Genomic DNA, 23,168 nt, shown 5'->3' with positions numbered 1-23,168 from the left:
GCAAAGCTCAGAGGCTTCAGGTTGAGCCAACCCTTTATCTCTATAGCATTGCGCTGGGAAGGTATCCATCAGGCCATTTTGAACAAACCAGGCCCACGTGACCATCAACTGTTTTTAGTGTTGCGGGACTAGATTGTGCTTGCCGCTGGCTTGAAACCAGAATTATGGTGTATGATGCCTGGTGATCGAAATGTGGGTGGCCCTGCCCATCTGTCAAAAATGGAGGGACCTTGAACTGAAGGAGTTTCCCTTCACCTGCACTGTAGCGACACATAACCCACAACTCTCCCCTCCTCAGTTTACGATCTTCCGAAACTTGTCTGAAAACAGGAAAGTGGGGAGATACCCCCTCTTTTGCCAATCTGTAAATTGTGAGTGTGGTCAAAAGACCAGGTCTGGAAGACGAAAAAGAAACCACATGCTTCTTCTTACCCCCCGAAACAACCAGATTAGACCCTGAAGCATGAGATTGGATTAGTTTTATCGCTGTTTTAGCCTGCCTAGCTACGTATGTTATTAATGGTCATAACATTATGTGGTTCTTTGTCATCCTTTTTTTTTTCTTTTAAAGCCACCACAGTATTTATCTCAAAGGCATCCCACTGCCCTGCCTTCAAAGGAACAATTCTATGTGAAGATTTCAATCTTTGACTGGCAGACTTATAAAGACGAACACATAGGGAGGCCTATTCTTCTACAAATGCTAAGGGATTTATACACATCATTAGTGTTAACAGAAGAATCTCCATGAAGCTCCTCTTCCTGGTGAAGCCAAAAATAAATCTCCCAGCTGAAATACGTTGTGCTAACAAATTGATACACCACAAGCATCTAAATACTCCTTACCTTTATTGTAGAAAGTAAGAAAAAATAAAAGAACTCCCATGAACATGTTGCTTAGGAAAGTGGTCACGCCGCAAGTAATCCCTTCTGGAACAGGGTAGACAGTTTCCACAAAAAGTTCAAAGAAAATAGGTACGCTGCTGTTCAAGAAGACGCCAAACAAGATGCCAGAAGTATACAAGGTGGCTGCAAGAGATTTTTAAAAGCACATTTGATTATTTACCTATTTTATTTATACACTGCCCAGCAACAAAAAGTTCTCTCAGGTGCTTACCATAAAAATTAACACCATAATATATACAAAACAACAACAACCCAACATGGCATTTAAAACAATATAAAAACAGCATTAATAAAAGGAAACCCAGTGGCAGGAAATAACAGAAATGCAAAAAAATTTAAAGTACAACCTATTTTGAAGACATTTTATGCCACAACTCTTATTAGTGCACTTAAATACTAGAACTATGATTGTATTTCCACCAGTTCAGCACCTTAATTAGGCGATGTATCCAGTCTGTTTCTAGCGATGTGTTAATGAGAATTCTTATTTAGGTCATCTCAATATTAAATTATTTTAAAATGTATTATGCCACCAGAGGTCCACTTTGTGCCCTCATGCACAGCTACCAAAGGCAATTCTTGTGACTATGGCAGCAAAAAAAAAATGTGTCACTATTGGCAATCTTCTTCAGGAGATTACAGGTGTATCTGATAATGGCCCAGGTCACATATTACATTGTTCACATGAACGTGTCCACAGAGGGGGCTTCAATTGCATGCAGAAGGCTGAGTGTGTTTGAACTGGACTTTAGTACCTGATCAAAAGCTTGCTTTAATTTCCCCCCTCTTTTTATCATAAAATGTGTGCCATCATATGCTTAGTTGCAAGAGTGAAGTACTCATAATTTTAACTGAGCAAGTGCATCATATTGATGATGATATATTATATATTTATTATTATTATTATTATTATTATTATTATTATTATTATTATTATTAGATTTGTATACTGCCCTATACCCACAGGTCTAAGGGCAGTTCACAAGATAAAATCACAATATAAAAACACATACATAATACATAATAAAAACAAGAACAATCCAATAACACCCTCATCACATTTTAAAAGGGCACCGGATGTCAATCACCCAAAGGCCAGGTTAAAGAAGAACATTAAAGAGGGTTAAATGAGGGTTAACATTTAACAAAAAGCTAGTATCCATTCAAAGTGCTTGGTTGCAGATGGAGCTGTGATTAAATGCCCCACTGGATCCTGGACGAATTTTTTCAGCTACAGCTCTAGGCTTTATATAATGTTAGAAACAATGCCTATACCTCTTGTTCCCACCTACAGAAATTGCTTCTTAACTGACACTTAATTGGAAAACAAATAATAACCAGTAGCTTTTGTTAAATGGATATAATTTCATTACATCGTTCCTTTCGAAGCATCTGTCTGCTTTAAAATTGACCAATTAAAAAACAAATGTTTGCATTATGTTTTAGTGAATTAAGTCAGGAAGTTTAAATTTCACTCTATAAAGGTGCAGCAGATTTTTAAAAGTGTGGCTTACATATATGTGTATTTAACTCCAAAACAAACACAAATAGTGTTCTACAAACAGCTAATTACTGTGCTAAATTGGGAATGAACTGTGAATTAACCTCTCTTGCTGTTAACTATGAAGGCCAGAATTAATTCAGGCTTCCACATTACAGGAAAACCAAACTCTAAGGATTTACCACGTTCACAGGTCTTTGTATCCAGTACAGCCAATGCTATAGAATGCTACATTCCCTCTGGCTTGACTTAAATAGAAGAGCAGTCCAGATCTTTTAAAGCAGAATCCCAAACTAACCAAATGGGAAATTTGTGGCTGCAGAAAATACTATTTAGGAAGCTAACTTTCCGCAGTTTGCTTGCATCTGGAAAGTGACTGCTGGAGTACAGTGGAAGAGGACTCAGAAGAGGCACAATCCAGGACAGAACTGAGCACCCCCAGGGATCAAAGGAATTAATCAAGCTTCACTATGTGGTGGGTTGTGGCATTAAGTAGAGAAGAGCATCTAGCTTATGAGGTAAGCAGGTAAATGCATTGTGCTGAAGATCACCTCAACCCATGGCACTTGAAAGCTAGAAAGAATCTCCAGCCGCTTTCTTCATGGTGCAAGTTCACACTGGGTTAGAACAAAACCTTCTTGTGTCCCTGGCATGTGGATGACTGTTGCAGTGAGAGAGGGAAATGGAAAGCAATCTCCTCCAGCTTCTAACATATGTTCTGCTCTCAGAAACAAACAAATACTGTATGCCTATCTCAATGTGCTCTCAAGGGCACCAGAGGATGAGGAAGTTCTTTCAGCTAAAATAAAACCAAAAATGGGTTTTGCGGAGTGGGGGGGACTTGAGTGCGAGTTCATAAATATATTTCTAGGGCAGAGGAAAACAGGCTGTCACACACTTGACCTCCTTGTTCTAAAACCTTTTATCTGAAACTGCTCTCAAGTGACAGGGGGAAAAAACAACACTTCAGAAATAATTTCTCTCTGATATGGCAACTTTGGAGATTTTCACACTATGGCAAATTCAGACAAAGTCCCTTGACATAAAGAAATGAAGCAGCCAAGTCACCACCGGGCAGTTCAAATGTAATAGTTATACTTCTCTCATTATGGTGAAGGCAGAGGGCCACCTGACTTCCTAAGGGAGAGGAGCACAACACTACAGCCCAGTTTAATTCCTTTCAGGGAGAAATGCTACAGCCACACAGGCCCACGTGCTGACGTTACTATCTTGGGGATAGACATATGACCTGGTACTGAGATTAATCCCATATAATAATAATAATAATAATAATAATAATAATAATAATAATAATAATAAATTTTATTTATATCCCGCCCTCCCCAGCCGAAGCCGGGCTCAGGGCAGCTAACAACACCAAATAGTGAGACATTATAAAAACATTATAAAAATTAATTAAAATCAAGATTGTTGGCAGCCATAAAGTTTTGTAAAGGTTGCCAAAGGAGGGAGTCAGGCTGCGCCCTAACCAAATGCCTGGCGGAACAACTCTGTCTTGCAGGCCCTACGGAAAGATGTCAAGTCCTGCAGGGCCCTTGTCTCTTGTGGCAGAGCATTCCACCAGGTTGGAGCCGCAGCCGAAAAGGCCCTGGCTCTAGTTGAGGCCAGCCTAACCTCTCTGTGGCCTGGGACCTTCAAGGTGTTTTTGTTTGAAGACCGTAAGTTCCTCTGTGGGGCATACCAGGAGAGGCGGTCCCGTAGGTACGAGGGCCCTAGGCCGTATAGGGCTTTGAAGGTTAAAACCAGCACCTTAAACCTGATCCTGTACTCCACCGGGAGCCAGTGCAACTGGTATAGCACCGGATGAATGTGATCTCTAAGCGAAGACCCCGTAAGGAGTCTCGCTGCGGCATTCTGCACCTGCTGGAGTTTTTGGGTCAGTCTCAAGGGCAGCCCCACGTAGAGCGAGTTACAATAATCCAGTCTGGAGGTGACCGTCGCGTGGATCACAGTAGCTAGGTCAGGGCGAGAGAGGTAAGGAGCCAACTGCTTAGCTTGGCGGAGATGAAAAAATGCCACCTTTGTAATAGCTGCAATCTGCGCCTCCATGGAGAGGGAGGTATCGAAGATTACACCCAAACTCTTAACGGACGGTGCTGGCACTAATTGCACCCCCACAGGGGATGGGAGTTGCCCCCTCATTCCCATATCATCCCGTCCCAGCCAGAGGACCTCTGTCTTCGAAGGATTTAACTTCAACAGGCTCCCACGTAACCATCCAGCCACAGCTTCCAAGCATCTGATCAGTGTGTCTGGGGCCGAGTCAGGATGGCCATCCATCAGCAGATAGAGTTGGGTGTCATCAGCATACTGATGGCAGCCCAGCCCAAAACTCCGGACAAGCTGGGCGAGGGGGCGCATAAAGATGTTAAAAAGCATCGGGGAGAGAATCGCACCCTGAGGCACTCCACACACCAAGGAGTGGCGCGATGACAATTCCCCCCCAAGCGCCACCCTCTGTCCCCGACCAGAGAGAAACGAGCGCAGCCATTGAAGGACTGTGCCCTGGATCCCCACGTCGGCAAGGCGGTGGTCCAGAAGTTCGTGATCGACCATGTCAAAAGCTGCTGACAAGTCTAGAAGAATCAGCAGCCCCGACCCGCCTCGATCCAGCTGTCTACGAAGATCATCTGTTAGGGCAACCAGAGCCGTCTCGGTCCCATGACCTACGCGGAAGCCGGACTGGAATGGATCCAGAGCCGATGTTTCATCCAGAAACCCACCAAGCTGTTCAGCAACCGCTCTCTCAATCACCTTACCCAGGAACGGAAGATTCGAAACCGGGCGGTAATTGGATAGATCTAAAGGATCTAATGATGTTTTCTTTAAGAGCGGGCGCACCACTGCCTCCTTCAGTTCCCCTGGGAATGTCCCCGTGCCAAGGGACAAATTGATGATATCCCCCAGGAGAGCCCGCACCTCGTCTGGACACGCTCTAATCAGCCAAGACGGGCACGGGTCAAGAGGACAGGTGGTGGGCTTTCCAGCTCGGAGGAGTCTGTCCACATCGGCTGGGGATATCCGGTCGAAGTGGTCCAATACTGGACCCGAGGACAGTCGAGGGGCCTCCAGTTCCTTTATTGTATCCAAATTGGCAGGGAGGTCATGGCGGAGCAACAAGACCTTCTCCGCAAAAAAGCTCGCAAATGCCTCACAGCTGTGTGTCAAATTGTTATTTAAATTTGGCTGTCCTTCGAGGGACGTTAAAGACCGAATTATACTAAATAATTGTGCCGGGCGAGAGCTAGCGGATGCAATGGAGGCCGAGAAGTAGGACTTCTTAGCGGCCTTCACAGCCATCTCGTAGGTTTTCATAAAAACCCTATAAGATGTTCTTGAAGCTCCGTCATGGGCACGCCGCCATACTCGCTCTAGCCGTCTGAGGTCCCGCTTCATTTTCCGGAGCTCCTCGGTAAACCAGGGAGCCCGGTTTCTGCGGGGTCGCAGAGGGCGCTTAGGTGCGATCTCATTGATGGCTGCCAGGAGATGGGTATTCCAGCCCTCAACAAGCTCAGTCAATGAGTCGCCAGGGGGAGAAAGGTCCCGCAAGGCTTGACGGAATCTATCAGGGTCCATCAGCCTCTGCGGGCGAGCCCAAATCGGCTCGCCACCTAAGCAGGGTGGGGGTGGAACGTCAATCCTGGCTTTCAGAGCGTAGTGATCAGACCATGGCACCTTCATCGAAGGACACATGATCACATCTATACCAGCGCCAAAGATCAAATCCAGCGTGTGGCCTGCTTGATGTGTGGGGCCCGAAACAAACTGGGAGAGCCCTAGTGTCGCCATGGAAGACACCAGGTCCAGAGCCTGTGAGGAGGGAGTGGCATCAGCATGGATGTTGAAGTCCCCCAATACCAATAGGTTAGGGAACTCCAAGGCCCAGCCGGCCACCGCCTCCAGCAGGCCTGACAGGGTGGCTGCTGGTGCGCTAGGTGGCCGGTACACCAGCCAGACAGCCAAGCTCACCTCGGAGCCCCATACTAGGCCAACACATTCAATGCCGGGGATCGATGGCGATGGTAGAGCCCTGAAAGAACAATCTTCCCGGATTAATAATGCCACCCCTCCCCCCCGGCCCACAGTCCGCGACTGGTGGAGGACGGAGAAACCCGGGGGCGCCATCTCTCGTAAAGTAACAGTATCCCCTTCGCGCACCCAGGTCTCCGTCACACAAGCCAGGTCGACCCCCTGCGAGATGAAGAAATCTCGCAGGGTGGCGGTTTTGTTGCCTATAGACCTGGCACTGCACAACACCAGTGACGGAGGTGAGTAATCTTTGCTCACCCTACCCTCGTCTCTCGGGATGGGGCGCAGATTGGAAGGGGTACGAGCATATCCATATCTCGATCCCCTTCGCCTATGACATCTGCCCCCACCGCCATACCTCCCTCGCCCCTCCACAGTAGGAATCCCAAGCCTCATATTCGCCTCCATTTACAGAATATAAAAGCAAACAAACAAAAACAATTACACGGAAACAAACCAATCCCCACCCCACTCCACAATCACCCCGCCCCAACCCAAAATAAACCAAAACAAAATAAAAATACATAGATAAAAACCACCGCTTATGGTGGTACAACAAATCAAAAAATAAAAACAGTTTAAAACATGTAAAAACACTTCAAACAACCGCTGCAGCAGCCCTAGTGTCCTCAAAAGCTGTGGCAGTGGTGAGCGTGGGCCCCGCCCCCTGGCCTGATGGAGAGTGGGCCTGCAGGGGGAGGAGCCCTCCCCACAAACGCACGGCAAAGCGGCAGCAGCAATGTTCCGAGGCCTCCTGAGGTGGAGTCTGGGGCCCGCCCCCAGGCCCAAGATGGAGAATGGGCTTGCAGGGGGAGCGGTCCTCCCCAAGACTCACCGGCAGAGCGGCAGCAGCAGTGTCCCGGGCCCCTAAGTCTTTTATGGATGCAGCAGCAGCGATGTCCCTGGCCTCGATGAGGCCTCTTAAAGCCGTGGTGAAGGTGAGCCTGGGCCCCGCCCCCTAGGCCAGATGGAATTGGCCTGAGGAGGGAGAGGCCTTACACTCCAAACACTCACGATGCAGCAGCAGCAATGTCCCTGGCCTCAATGAGGCCTCTTAAAGCCGTGGCGAAGGTGAGCCTGGGCCCCGCCCCCTAGGCCAGATGGAATTGGCCTGAGGAGGGAGAGGCCTTACACTCCAAACACTCACGATGCAGCAGCATTCAACACCTTTGATGTCTCTATTGGCTTCCTCTCAAATATAAGCATGTTATGTGGACTAAAAATCAGATTTAAGATTTTTAAAAGAAAATTAATTGGATTTTGATGTTTTTAAGAATTGTAAACACGGAGGGTTGAATTCAATTTTGCGCTATGATGAACATTCTCTCTGCACAAGCAGAAGAAACCACAACCCACCCACCAACCCTATTCTGGGGATCCTCCCAACTCCCCGCCACCAGCTAATTTCAGGGGCACAGGGAGGAGAGTGGGGGGAAAGCCCCACTGCACAAGTGGAAGCTCCTACACAGGGATTCTTCTGACAAGGTTTGCTAAGTTTCTCTTATATAATAAAGAGATCAAATGTAAATTAATTTGGATATAAGCACATTAGCCAACCTTGGTAGTAGCTTTGTAGTCACTGACAACCAGGATTCCATGCACAGAAAGGAGTGGGCTGTTGGAGGAAGGATGGAGCACCTTGTCTCTCCTCTGCACCCAGCGCAGAAAGGCCACTCTCCATCCCTCTTTGGTCAGCACCTAGCAGGTTAGTGCTTTTTCTTTTCTTTTAACAGGCTTGTAGTAACTTGGGGGTGGGGTATAGTCACAAGGCTGTATTAGACCTACAGTTCATTTATATGTACTGATACAACCCTTTCCATCAGATATATCCAGATAGATTTTTCTGTCTCAATGAAGAACCTATCTTATCATTACTCAGATATAGGCATTTCATCTTAATCTGATGAAAATCCACAGCTCTCGTCTGCCTAGTAATAATCACCCCTGCTTTGACCTATCAGTCATGGATACCTCATTTTTGTTAAATGTGGACCAAGAGAAGCAGAAAGGAGCAACCGGAAAGAAGACTGGAAGACAAACATGTGCAGTGCTCTGGTCCCTATTATTCCCCATACTTGTGCTGCAGTCCTATACTCACTTATAGTTAAAGCCCTCATGGGCAAATAGGATTCTGCTGCTAACTTTGCAAATTGTCATGGGTGTTTGTCATAAGAAAGATCCTATATGAGAACATTTTAGAGACATTCCCTTTACAGGGAAAAAGAAAGCATGTAAAATGTATACCGAGACTAAGAGATGCAAGGCTTGGTTGAACAGGGTAAACAATATTCTGTAAATTAACAGAGTTTAGTAGTTTGCACAATCTTTTAGGAAATATGTGAAGTAGTATCAAAAGAAAACTTGACTTAAATCAACCTCCTTTTTCTTGCTCATTCAAATCATTGATTTTAAACCATCTTGATTTAAATCATTCCCTCTTGCTAGAAAATATTGTCTTCTGTATCTCTTTTCTGGAAGTGCTGAAAAAGATGCCCACTTGTTAATATATGAAGAGTCATGAAGAAGGGATAGCAAGGGCTTAAATATAAGGCACAAATAGCTATTCATCAGATCATCTGTGTGATACGATTCTTTCCCAGGGCAGAGGTGCATATTTCATCGTAGAAAAGGGTATGCCTAGAGACAAAACCGGGTTGGGGGAGGGAGGGAGAAACTTCTAGAGATAAATGGCATAGATTTGGAATAGGGCTGATTAGGTTAGCCTTTACAGAGGATTGTGGCTTTGTGGGTTGTTTCTTTTTGTAACATGCCTAGGTTGTTGAATTAAGGCACTCATAAGCTTTTTTCATTCCTTGTATGTTCTTTGATTACAGCTTCAGGATAAAAAAAAAAGCAGAGGAACGTTCCAAGTGAAGTTCAACATGGTTCAGGGAGAGTTGAAACAAAATGTAATGTCATGAAGCCAATGAGCTCTTCTTGCTGAAGCAGAATGAGCCAATCCCTTGCCACAACTCCCAAAGATTTAACAAAAAGTCCTCACTGAGACTTGTAACTTAGTAAATCTGTTGCACAAGGTAGGTTGTGTTTTGTTTTGTATTGGTGCCAGCAACACAGTTTTGCAATGCAAGTGTCCTCTAATCCCTCTTAAATAAAAAGTAATCATGGTTTAGATTTTTTATTTTGTAGTGTGGCATCTGATAGGATTTCAGAGCCAGAAGCAAAGGGAAAGTGTGTGGATGGGTGGAGGGACACCTTTATTTGCACCAGAATATGTGGAACTATGTTTAAAAACACAAATAGGAAGGGAGGGAGGGTTTTCTAAGAAAATAATTTAGGCATTTAGGCAGTGCTTTTTCTGGGGGTATGCAGGGGTACACATACCGCATAACATTTTGTGAATCTAAGTTTGGCCTCATTGAGGAGGAATATTTTAATATGAGTAGGAAAATGAGAGTTTTCCCCTAAACATTTTTTTAGAAAAAAACAACCCCACTGCATTTAGGTATTCCATCCATTCTTCTGTTTGCCTTACATACAGAATAGCATCACATGTGAACCCTGGTTAGCACTAGTGCAGAAGTAATGGTCAACCAAGGTTAAGGAAACCAAGGGGAAACCCAAGGCTGGCTCCCAATATGCAAAGCATGGTTTGGTAATAGCCAGTGTTACATCTGCACCAGAGTACAGAGTCCTGCTGTTTACAAAACCAAGTTATTTTCACTTGTAAACTTTTGATTCACCTTGCCTTTTAGTCCAAACGCAATAAACCAAGGGTTACTACGGTTTGTATGAAACAAGCTAACTTGAAATAATTAGTTTAATGCTGGCTTATTTCAACAAACCATAGTAAAGATTAACAGCAGGTTTAGGGCTTGGTAGGCCACAGAGCCAAAGCCTAAGGCTTGTTCCGATCCCAGTAAACAAGTTAACTGTGTCATCTGAACATAGCCAACAGACGCAGCAGATTGTGGAAGACTCAGCAGTTCAACAGAACAATACTGCCCATCAAATAATTAAAAATCTTGCTCTCTGACAAAGATTTCATCCTGTATGTCCATGCCAGTTTGCCTCATTCATCTCAATTTAGTATGCACCCCATCCCATTAGATGTATTTTCACAAGGCAAACTTGGGAACGGGGTGGCTCCTGAGTAACGGTATTTAAAACCATACTGAACTAAAGACAAGACAAATCACATTGCTTCAGTTTGCTGCACAACAGTGGATGTAGGATGGTCAATTGTTACTGGGAAGTTGAGCACAGTGTAAAGAATAAGAGTATTTGTTGTGAACTCATCCCGGTGATTTCTAACAGACAGAACTAGCAATCTGTTTTCCTCTAACTGACCCTATAAAATGTGATATCAGATCCTGCTCGTGCCCAGCAATATTTACTTCATTTGAAGTCCCACTATTTTACTCTGCGTGAAGCTAATTATTATGCAAGCTGGCAGGGAAGTAGCCAAGTGTTAACAGTCTCTCATGAAACCTGAGCGGTGTAATTTTAACATAGCAGGCTTTCCCATAATTAAGTAATGGAATTACACAGAAACAAAAAAGCATTTCCCCATAGGGTATGTTCATCAATTTAATGCAGTTCACTAGAAATATTCTTATTCCAGTGCATATCGATCAAGTTCTTATTCACATGAAAAAGTCATGGACGTGGCTTGCAGTTAAAGAATAAATCTGGTTTACTTTCTATTCTCCACAAAAATCATAGTGAAATTACCGTATACTTCAAACAAAACACTCTTTGGAACTCTGCCTCAAAGCAAAACAAAACACAGCAAATGACCAAGTCATTAACAGCAGCTTGAGAGGTCCCATCTCCTTCAGGTGAACTGGTTTCCTAAGTAACCTAATCAAAGAGATATCACACTTACTAAAAAAGGAATGTACATTTTTTAAGGAGGTGCAGAAAGACATACATGCTATTTTGGGTTATATTTTTAAACTAACTTCACTTCATAAGGTTGGAGTGGAATTCCACTTGGGGAAAGGGTCTCCTGGCACCCACAAATGGTAGTGTAGGGGTGACAATTTTCACTAAGTCCTCTTTCAACCTAGTGCACCCCTGAACACGTATTTGAGGGACCCTCCAGAACAGCATAGAATGTGACGTTACTGACACTCCCTCCTTGATTCCATGAATAAAAGGGTGTGCTTGGATCAAACCCTTTAAAAGTGATCTTTTATTATTGTCACTGTACTGTTTTAATGGGCATGTCTTCTTATATTTGTTTTTATGTTGATAAATTTAATGTAAGTGTAAGCTGCTTTGATTTACTATTATCAATTATTATTAAACAGAAATGTGGAATAGCAATGATAAACTAGCTTGGTTGTAATAAACTATAACCAAGATACAAACACAAAACTCTCTTGCTCACTTTGGTATAGGCAATAAGGGAAACAAAGCTGGTTTAGACATATATTGTGGCATTTTCCTTCCCCAGGAAGAAATACCCAAGACTCTCCAATCTTAAAGTGCCTACAGCAAGAGGGATCAAAGCATGGGCTATGGTCATTCTGGGCTTCAAGCTACATTGACGGCATAGTTAAATACGTAATGCTTTTCCTAAGCAAGAGAAATACCACAAGGTGCTACTTCTTCATATAGAAAATTAGCACACAAGCTCACATATGGTTTTTTTTCTAGTTACAAGGGCACAGATTGCAGGTGAACATGCAACTGTATAATTTGGGTAGCAAACTTAACAGAAGAATACAGCTTTTAATGTATGCAGGTGCCTAAGTCTGCATGTTAGAAAATGATTCAACAACCAGGCAAGGCTTTCTCAGAGCTAAAGATAATCTACTGACATGTATGAACATATACGCAATTTAAGAATGGAACGTGTGTTAATATCGCCATAAAGTATTCATATGTTCCCTGAAAAGAAATAAATATGCCCACAACATAGTATTTTATCGAGTGAGGGCTCTGCCAGTGTGGTCGTATTCTCGTTGTGGGTTTGATGGTATTTACTTAACAGGTTCAACTGACTGAGGGAGAGGTTTTCAACCTTTTTGAGTCCACGGCTTCCTTGACCAACTGCATTCTTTTTGCGGCACTCCTGTGGGGCTCAGGAGCCCAGTTATGTCACCCCTTGCCTGCAGAGCTGGCAGCCTCTCTCACTCTTTTTCAAACACCCTCCCTTGTGGAGTCTTCTCTCAGCCTCCTCTTGCCTCTCCTTGAGAGCCCTCTGGGCAGCTACTGCTGCAGGACTCTGGGATGCCCCCCCCATCCCAAAAAAAGGTGCCTCCCAGAGGCACCGTTTATTTCTGGAGTTTATAGCCAGGGCTGCTGCAATAAACAGCTGTGCAAGCCTTTGGGAGGCAGAGACGCAAGAGGGCATCAGAAGAGGAAGGGAAGGGGGACAGAGGCCAGTGTCGCCTGAGACACCCCTGACCATCATTCAAGGTACCCCAGGATGCCAGAGCACATTGCTTGAAAACCACTGGTTTTCAAGAGCTACAAGAGCACTCTCCCCTCCTGTGGCTTCAAATCACTGCTATTCTGAACACACTGTCTCCTGCCATATGTCTTACTAGTGTATTTTACTTGGACAGTCTAAAAGTGACAGTGGATTATAAGGGTTCTCTGTGCATGATCTAACTCTTTAAAAAGTTTGAAAGGAGGAGCAGACCTTCTGAGGCAAGCAGTCCAGCAGAGAATGGCACCAGTAAAGCCAAAGAGTTCACCTGTAGAATTCAGCACAGTTTCAGCTTGGCTGTTACTGCTGTAGGGAAGGGATGATTCATGACTATGAGCCACTTCACATGGCCTCTGGTGGCACAGCTACTGCTGCAAATTGCAGGGCCTGTCAGCTCTCTGCCAATGGCTAGCTGACTGAAGCTGCCTCGGGGTGCAGAATTTGTTACCGTTTCTCCCATAGACGAAGGGAAGGAAGACTATGGCGGAACTGAAGGAGGAGATCTGTCTCTATCACAGCTGAGCCAATGAGCTTAACAGTAGCAGATCAAGGACAATGGAATGTCCTTTAGAATTCCAAACCACTGAAAAAACTAAGAGGATGACTCTAGCTAATGCAAACTACATTGCAAGGCCACAAATAAAAGCACAAATATGACAAATTCTAAGTCTAATTTATTTCAATAGAAGTAATCAAAGGCTTAAGTCTGCCTCATTAAAATCAATTAGATGTAAACGATGCCTTATGAGGAACGGCTAAGGGAGCTGGGCATGTTTAGTCTGGAGAAGAGGAGGTTAAGGGGTGATATGTTACAGATAGGTAGCCGTGTTGGTCTGCCATAGTCAAAACAAAACAAAAAAATTCCTTCCAGTAGCACCTTAAAGACCAACTAAGTTAGTTCTTGGTATGAGCTTTCGTGTGCATGCACACTTCTTCAGATACACTGAAACAGAAGTTGCCAGATCCTTCTATATAGTGAGAAGGTGGGGAGGGGTATTACTCAGAAGGGTGGTGGGAATGGGTGATTGGCAGATAGCTGAGATGAGCCTGTTGACGACTCTTAACGACTGCAATAGGTCTTACAGGAAAAAGCAAGGGGTGAGAAGGTGAAAAATGGCTTTGTCATGTATAATGAGATAAGAATCCAATGTCTTTGTTCAGACCAGGTCTCTCCATGGTTTTAAGTTTGGTAATGAGTTGCAATTCAGCAGCTTCTCTTTCCAAGAAATGATAGCCATGATATGATATAATAGCCATGTTCAGATATATAAAAGGATGTCATATAGAGGAGGGAGAAAGGTTGTTTTCTGCTGCTCCAGAGAAGCGGACACGGAGCAATGGATCCAAACTACAAGAAAGAAGATTCCACCTAAACATTAGGAAGAACTTCCTGACAGTAAGAGCTGTTCGACAGTGGAATTTGCTGCCAAGGAGTGTGGTGGAGTCTCCTTCTTTGGAGGTCTTTAAGCAGAGGCTTGACAACCATATGTCAGGAGTGCTCTGATGGTGTTTCCTGCTTGGCAGGGGGTTGGACTCGATGGCCCTTGTGGTCTATTCCAACTCTTCTATGATTCTATGATTCTAAACAGACTTTACTTGGGCTGGATTGTACCCTAGTAGCCTTCATTCAGTAGTGTTGCTTTTAGCCAGTTTTTTCTCTCTCTCTAATCTAATCCCCCTTTATGCACTAAGTAGGGATATTTTTTGTTAAACATTTTTGCCAGTATTAAAACTTTCTCCATGCATTAGGCAAAGTTTCAGTGGTTGCTTCAAAAGTGGACAGAATTCCTCAGCTATTCTGGAAGTGCTATCCTCTCACTGTGGATGACATTTGTGTTCCCTCACAGACATCAACATGTAGCTAGGTATGACTGGATTCACAGCAGCACCATCATGCAGTTCTGTTCTGTAGGGTGTGATCCCTAAGCTAAAATCACCATTTGAGTAATCAAAGAAGCAGCACTACGAATTGACTTTGATTTGCTTTTGCTTAGTAATATTAGCTATTTGGGATTATCAGAAATAGTAACACATTAGCTACATAGCAAAACACATTGGTTACATAGCATTGTTATCCATTCATTATATGAATGGCTCTATTAAGGAAAAAGAAGACCTAAATAAATCCCTCTACAAAGGAAAGAAGACCTACAAAGGAAAAAAAAGGCACAAACTGCTGCCATTCGCTGCTAAGAGGTTCAAAATAATGTGAACATACATAAGGTTGTTTTTCTCTGGGCAGGTATATTTTGCCCATCATGAAAGCACTGCTTTACTTCAAAACTGAAATGAGAGAACATTCAGCATAATCCTACAAATAATGTTTATGTTGATCTATTTGGTTAGCTAGTATGCTTGACTAGGAGTATAACTCAAGGTCTCTTCGTAAGAACTTTCCAAGCCACTCACCTTTTCTACTAGAAGGCTCCTCCAGGTGGTTCCAATCAAAAGCTTAAGAAACCAGCCTGATAACGTGAGAGATTTAGTTTGATGTTATATCCTTCTAAAACATGTAGCATTGGCAGAATAGTACTTCTAGCTGTAGTTTCATTGCTGAAATATTCATGCAAACATTTGCGTATTCTGAGCAGTGAGAGGGATGGATGTACTATAAGAACAATAAGGAATTTCTCAGAGATACAGGAAAGGGACAGAAAGTCCCATGCTGCAGGTTTGCAGCGACTTACAAGCCTTACCATTGGAAGTTCTTGTTTACCTAAACCTGATGCATAGGCAGCCCTTTGGAAGTATAACCTAGAAACTAATTTGGATCTGGCTGCTTCTGACTTTGCTTTCTCCCCATACAGCAAGTACCATTATCAAATTATTGGAGTACATACAATTGCCCTGAAAATGTGATGTATTACTGGAGAATGCTAAATTAGATACTTGGACACATGGATAAACTGCTTTAGTTATACACAGTGCATTCCCTCTTCATCGTTTAAAAAAGATTGCCAGTGCCCTGTGCAACCTCCAATGTCAATGCAAAGCTGCTCTGGCATTAATGCTGAACCAGCTCTGACTTCTTAACCAGCCATCTCACATTCCTTCCCCAAAGCCTGAGTGTCACCAAGCACTGCCCTGCACTTGAACTCCCATACTTTATCTGAGCTACACGCTACACACCCTGGAACTTTTAATTAACAGAAAAAAGAAAAAGTTCAACCAAATCAATTAAATCATGCCATTTTCCCCAATTACTCCAGAGCACAAAGGTCGCCATTATATTGCATAGTTATGGTCAAGAATAAAGAGACCACACAAAGCCGTATAAATTAGCACTTAAATAGCTGGTTTGCTTTCATCCTTATATCATTTAGTATGGATGTGAGACAGGAGCTTCAGAACAAAACTATACAAATATATAAATCAAGAGAATGCATTGCATCCATATAATATTCAGTTGCACAATAAAAAAGTCAAAAAATCATGAAGTTCATCTTAAGGATATAAGTTCAACGTACATAAAAAGTTATGTTTGTGTATTTAAAATGCTATGTGGTTAAGTTTGAAATAGGCAAACTTTGTCTCTAGTAAATGCAGCAAGAAAAGGCTGGCTGTTTCCATTTCAATGTTGCAATGGCTTCAAGTTGCAAGAAAGGAGATTCCAACTAAACTTTCAGAAAAAGTTTCTGGCGGTAAGAGCTGTTCAGCAGTGAAACAGACTTCCACGAGAGGTGGTGGACTCTCCTTCCTTGGAGGGTTTTTAGCAGAGGTTGGATGGCCATCTGTCAGGGATGCTTTAGCTGAGATTCCTGCATTGCAGGGGGTTGGACTAGATGACTCTTGGGGTCCCTTCCAACTCTAAGATTCTACAATTTTATGATTGAACCTAAAAATAAGAATCTGACCTCTAACTAATGGATTCTGCTTTAGAAAACATCATGCCAAGTGCTAAAACATGTACTGGCGTACAAGAATGAGATAAGAAGAGGCTTTTAGAACCTGAAGATTTATCGTGTTGGCATACTATATTGATATTAGCAATAATCTCTAGACATGGATCCTGAAGAATGAAAGAGAAACAAAGGCTGCTTGCTATGTCAAAGGAAGAGATCATCTGCTTGTTGTGAAAGGTTCTCTAGTTTTCATTCCCCACAGCTTTATGGGAAGACAACTTATTATGCATACTGATACCTAGCCTGAAAAGATTAATCTTACAATTAACTAAAATTAAGTGAATGTGACAAAACTTGAATTTGGATGGGATCAACTTGTAACTGACAGGCCAACAAACTTGTGTCAGTCACAGATATGAGACACTTTATTGCCTATGGGGATAAAATTACTTGTCATACCAAACGTTAATCTTTCATTCTAGCATATGATCTCAAGTTTTTGGTCACAAATATAAAGTACCCAAACTAGTATGAAAAAATAAGGAAGATCATTGGCAGAATTCACCTAATGAACCCCATCAGCAGAAGCCCCGAGGAAGGGCTTCTGCTTGTGCAATGGGAATTCCCCCCTGCCCCCTTGAAATTGGCTCCGGGGGTCACAAGAACCCCCAGAACAGTCCACAGGGAAGGGGGGATTGTTTCATCTGGCAAGCTGATTTCTAACAGTGCAACACCAAATTCCATCCTTAGTTCCGTAAGACTGGAAAGAATGGTAGTCAATATGTTCACTATGAAAAAGAAATATGCAACTGAGAGTGGGGGCAGGATCTGTTCAACCACATGGGCATTCTCACAAAGCATTAGATAATTTGCATGGGATGTAAGCAAACATGTCGCCCTCTAAATGTTTTGAACTACATCTCCCATCAGCTCCAGCCACCATGGTCATTGGTAAGATATGATGGGAGTTGCAGTTTACAGTATCTGCACTGCACCAGTGGCTTCTAGCATAATAAAGAAACACTGTAAGCCAAGAATCTTGGAAACTGTGTTGTAGCCTATGGCTGTGCACACTTCATGACCCTCATATCAGCCTGATTTGGTCTGCAATTAAATTTGCTATATGAGAAGGTTTCTAAGATCCTCTACTCCCTAAAATATGGCCTTGACCTAAGTACATCCAGTCTACTGTCCATTTTCATAGAATCAAAGAACTGTAGAGTTGGAAAGGACCATGTGGGTCATCTAGTCTAACCCCCTGCAATGCAGGAATCTTCCACCCAATGTGGGGCTCAAACCCAAGGCCCTGATATTTAGAGTTTCAAGCTCTACAGACTGAGCTATCCCACACTTGTATAGACATTACATCCAAAAGAATCACAAATTAATGCTGTTGGATTGCAGGAAAGACACCCTGCACCTGAGCCAAAGGAAGCAAGCCAAATTCATTTATTTCATTAATCCACTTGACAGAAATATCCTCACAAAACGTATAAAAATTATCTTTCAACTCCACAAATTTCCCTGTACCTCAAACCCCCTGCCATTTTACATGCATGGTAAAATTCATGGCAGCATGAATGTCAAATTGGTTAAGATGTGACAATAAACTGGGGACATGGACACTATCATGCAGACAGGGAGGAACAAACCTTCCAGAAACCAAACTCATCCCTATTAGACCAGAAATCACTAAGCAAGTTACATAGACAATGGAACTGACCAAGTAAGCCACTGACCTGGTTTACTAAAACACAGTCCAATATTCTCTTTTCCAAGACACCAACTCCCTTCAGTCTTGAAGGAGGGTGCCAAAAAAGCTTTTAATAATGAAAAGCTAGCAAATCCATTTGAGAGATTATCTGTCATCTCTACAGTCACAGCGGTCTTCTAGGAAAAAAGCAATACAACTTAATGCTACAAGAACCAAGAAAAATATATAGAGGTTGTTGTTATTCTCAGGCAATCATGTTTTGTGTGTGCTGAAATCTCTGAAAACAGCGATTTGACACTGGCAAAATATAAACTAGATCTACCAGCACTGTTTTGGATCAGTGGGTTTTGCATGAAACAGAGACAGAGGGAGACGGAGGTGATTTTCACCTGCTGAAGCCCGTCCACTTTTATCTCAGTAAATAAGAAGTGAAGTGAATGTATAAGTTTGCTCCTGCTGCATCAATTCAGACAGTTTCACTTTTCATTACAATTTATTTTACTACCTGCATTTGATAACAGTGCAGACAAGCACAAAGGGGAAAACTCTCAATGTATCTCTTCACTCCTGATCGGGAAGAATGGTGCAAGGATTTGCCATCTCAAAGACAGCAGCTTCTGCAACGCGTGATTTGTTCAGCTATTAAAAATACTTTTCTTGCCTTATTAAAAAAATATTTCAGAGCTTTTTATTTTAGAATATGAAACACAGATCAAAGGATACACCAAATGGAATTCATAGTTTCGGTAATTCTGGTGGTATTTCCTCTCAACCAGACATCTATTTCAATATGCTGTACTCATTTCTGGTTTATAGCTATGCACCAAGGACAATTTGGGAGTCTCAAAGTTAATTTGAATAAGACAGAGTTATATTTATATAGAGAGGGTACTCTATGAAAGCTCCGTTCATTAATTTAAGTTCAATGGCAGAGCTGGGGGAAGGCAATTTCTGTGGCTACAGAAGTTACAGCAGGTGTAGCACATCAGCTTCAAACCAGCAATGCTCCTCTCCAGAACAGAGAGTACAGCATCAAACCAAAGACTTGTCTTCCAAGGTTTATTAAGATACAGTGGTACCTCGCAAGACGAATGCCTCGCAAGACGGAAAACTCGCAAGACGAAAGGGTTTTTGGTTTTTTGAGTTGCTTCGCAAGACGATTTTCCCTATGGGCTTGCTTCGCAAGACGGAAACGTCTTGCAAGTTTGTTTCCTTTTTCTTAAAACCGTTAATACAGTTGCGACTTGACTTCGAGGAGCAACTCATAGCACGCGGTGTGGTAGCATTTTTTGAGGTTTTTGAAGACTTTGGTGATTTTTGAAGCTTTTCCAAAACTTTTCCAAAACTTTTTCGCAAGACGAAAAAATCGCAAGACGAAAAAACTCGCGGAACAAATTAATGTGCAACTTCTAAAACACATTCAGGTAGTGGCACTTCTCAGTTTAAATTAAAATCTTCTAAGCCTTCTCTTTTAGAAGAAAAAGCTTCCAAACAGGAGAACAGAAGCTGATGTTTTAAATGGATGAATGGATTTGCACAAAGCTTCAGGCAGAGGCTACCAAGCCATAAACTCCTGGCTACCCATCTTAAGGATTATCAGCTCTTAAGTCCAATAAAGCGACTTCATGTTTCAGTAAATTGAATGGGAGCAAATGTGAGCTCCAGTGGGATAGGGACGGAGAATCAGTGAAGGAAAACAAGCAAACAGAAATGAGCAGCGCCTAAGCCACAAAAGCTGAAGACTAGTTTAAAAACAATGATGAGGAAGAAAAAGAGAGCACAACAGAAAATGCAGCAATACAACATGGCACAGCTTCTTTCACTAACACCTCCTCCCCAAGTACAACAACCTTACCAACTGTACGAATATGAACAAAAAGAGAGCCTGACTGGATCAGATGAAAGGAATGCCCAGTTCAGTATCCTGTTTTCCCACCTGATCAATCAGGTGTCTTTAGGAAGCCCACAAGGATGTCCTGAGCCTGGGAGAACTCTCCTGCTGCTATTCCGCAACAAATGATATTCAGAAGCATGCCGTCTCTGATCTTGCATGTAGTATACAGCCATCACAGTTAGTAGCCACTGACAGCCTTATACTCCAATCATTTGTCTAATATCATTAGACGATATATATTTGTGGTGTGAAGTTTAGTTACTATACAGATATACTGAATTTCTATCTGGGATTTCAGTTCAAGCATCTCTGCAAGATATAGATACAAGAAGGTATGAGAACCCACCCAACACCTGCAAAAAAAAGTGGGGTGAAGAGATGGGTAGGGTAGGGTAGGGTAGGGTAGGGGGAGCCTAGGATATCAAAACAAAGAAATTTCAGAAATGCTTGCCCAGTCTAGTTCAAAACTAAATAACCACATATACTTTTTGTCTTTCTTAAAATTACTATGGACAACCTGTACTTCGTACATAATACCCATTGTAATATACGGAGGGGGTGTAACAAAACAAGTAAAGGGGAAATGGCAAGTTAATTAGTTGGACGTATTACAAGCTTATTATTTCCCTACATACTTGTGTTCCCAGATAAGTAACCACAAAACACACTATTATCCACTGGAATTCCAAGCAGGTCGGGCTAAAAGGTTAGAATTAATCACTTGTTTTAACCAATGTTTACAGCCAGCTAACAGGAGTCTTGAAAATTTTGTCAAAGACACGTCAGTTTAATGAACTTCAAAATTCCCCTTGTTGGCTTTATATCACTAAATAAAATTACAGTTTCTTATTGCCTTTTCTTTTACTTTAACTTGTTTATGGCGACACAGGGAGTTCTTCCAGCTTAATGTATGGGTTGTATCTGAATACATCACACTCAGAGTAGACTCACTGAAATCAATGGACATAATGACTTCAGTCAAGGGACGTGAAGATTTCAAGAGTCCAGTCTTGCATATGTGAATTGGTCTTACACTGTCAATTCTGACAGCTGTCTCCTCTGCTTCATTATACATTACAAAGTGGCTTGAGTTACATTGTAGCACTGGGGGTTCAGAAGTGGCCAAAAAAATAAAATAAAAATCCCACAATGTATGCCAATCTCCCCTGCCCAGCAGCACCACAGAATTAAAACAGTTTATTGAAAATTAATCTGCAATATAACTTATTTTTCCAACATCTCACATATCTAAGAACCGCTACCCAAACCATTTATTTGACAAGGCTGGGCATTAGCATACCTGTAGTTAAAGGAAGATGACTGACAGTTGTTAAACACGTCAAAGTGAACCAGATGGATGACAAAGTTGCTCCTGACAATAACAGAAGCAGTATAAGTTTCAGCATTCCTCGGATAAAATCAGCAAACCTGAAAGGAACACAAATCACAATTAACAAACCCTTCACAAATTCTGTAAACTTTAGCCAAATTGCTACAACAATTTGAAATACAGTGGTACCTCGGGTTATGTACTTAATTCGTTCCTGAGGTCTGTACTTAACCTGAAACTGTTCTTAACCTGAAGCACCACTTTAGCTAATGGGGCCTCCTGCCGCCGTGCCGCCGGAGCCCGGTTTCTGTTCTTATCCTGATGCAAAGTTCTTAACCTGAAGCACCATTTCGGGCTTAGTGGAGTGTGTAACCTGAAGCGTATGTAACTTGAAGCGTATGTAACCCGAGGTACCACTGTATAGACCACTGTATAGTGATTTCTAATATGATATATTGAAGTTTAAGGAAGGTAAAACACCAAAAGAAGCAAATACTTCTTATGAATAAGTGGCAGCAGTATGTTTCTAAGATAAGTACCTTGTTCAAAATTGATCTGTAAAAGAGGTTTTGTTTTTATACTTGCCCCTAACAGAAGAGTTTTACAATCTGAAACACACTGGATCATAATAGACAGCTACATTATGAAACTGAAGACAAAACATTATCATAAACCTGTCTCAACTTTATGCTCTTTTAATACCGGAAACCAATACATGTAAGATTTCCTCTGATTTGAAACTTACTATTTTCCACATATTCTCACTAAAGAAATCAGTGGGTTGGATCCAAAGGATCATTCATATACTGAGAAGAATCTTCCCATTCCTGTGTGTCAAAATACCTTGCACTCTACTTATTAATATTTTCACACAGGCCTAGATTGGCACTAGGAACTACTTTGCTGGTCAAACCAATCCCACATGACGCTCGCTACTCGTCTGTCGTTATTCCAACCCAACACCCCATTCTGTTGTTAACAGTGGCCAGTCACACACCTATAAATCAGACATGAAGGAAAAATAATTCCAATATTTTTCTCCTCTGCACATAGCACTCAGCGATATAGTGCCTATACAGATGTTCTTATTAACAGCTACTGCTGCCAACTCCTAGTCCAGTCTCCACCGACAATGTGCTTCCCATCACTGCTGCTCATTCTCCCATCCCTCTCCATTGTTTTGTTGGTATAATTGGGACAAAGCACCTAGTTCCATGTTAAATACAGAGGAGCGATAAAGATAGAAATACAGGAGACAAATGCTTCCTGCCACAAAGATACATCCCCTCCCACCAAAAAGTCTACTGCTCCCCAGAACTGCTTGGCCCAGATTTTATTATCCAAAAAATTCGCATTATGTGCCTCCTATTGTTGTTGTTGTTTAGTCGTGTCCGACTCTTCGTGACCCCATGGACCAGAGCACGCCAGGCACTTCTGTCTTCCACCTATAGTTACGAGTAATAATTTGCTGCTGTCAACTCTGCTGCTCATTGCTACTGAAATTACACCATGCTACAAAGTTGCTGCATTT

General features: G+C 42.4%; 1 protein-coding gene across 1 annotated transcript in view; it reads right to left on the bottom strand.

Moving 5' to 3' along the window:
• The window catches only part of SLC49A4 (solute carrier family 49 member 4), a 70,166-nt gene that overhangs the window by 8,707 nt on the left and 38,291 nt on the right, over positions 1–23,168 (bottom strand). Inside the window, exons 7-8 of the mRNA XM_077934922.1 lie at positions 21,608–21,735; positions 847–1,029 (exon numbers count right to left, since the gene is read on the bottom strand). Coding sequence (XP_077791048.1) covers positions 847–1,029; positions 21,608–21,735 — 311 coding nt within the window. The remainder of the gene's footprint in view (positions 1–846; positions 1,030–21,607; positions 21,736–23,168) is intronic.

Source organism: Podarcis muralis, chromosome 1 (genome assembly GCF_964188315.1).
Source record: "Podarcis muralis chromosome 1, rPodMur119.hap1.1, whole genome shotgun sequence".
Taxonomy (NCBI): domain Eukaryota; kingdom Metazoa; phylum Chordata; class Lepidosauria; order Squamata; family Lacertidae; genus Podarcis; species Podarcis muralis.
This window is presented reverse-complemented; position numbering and strand designations above follow the sequence as displayed.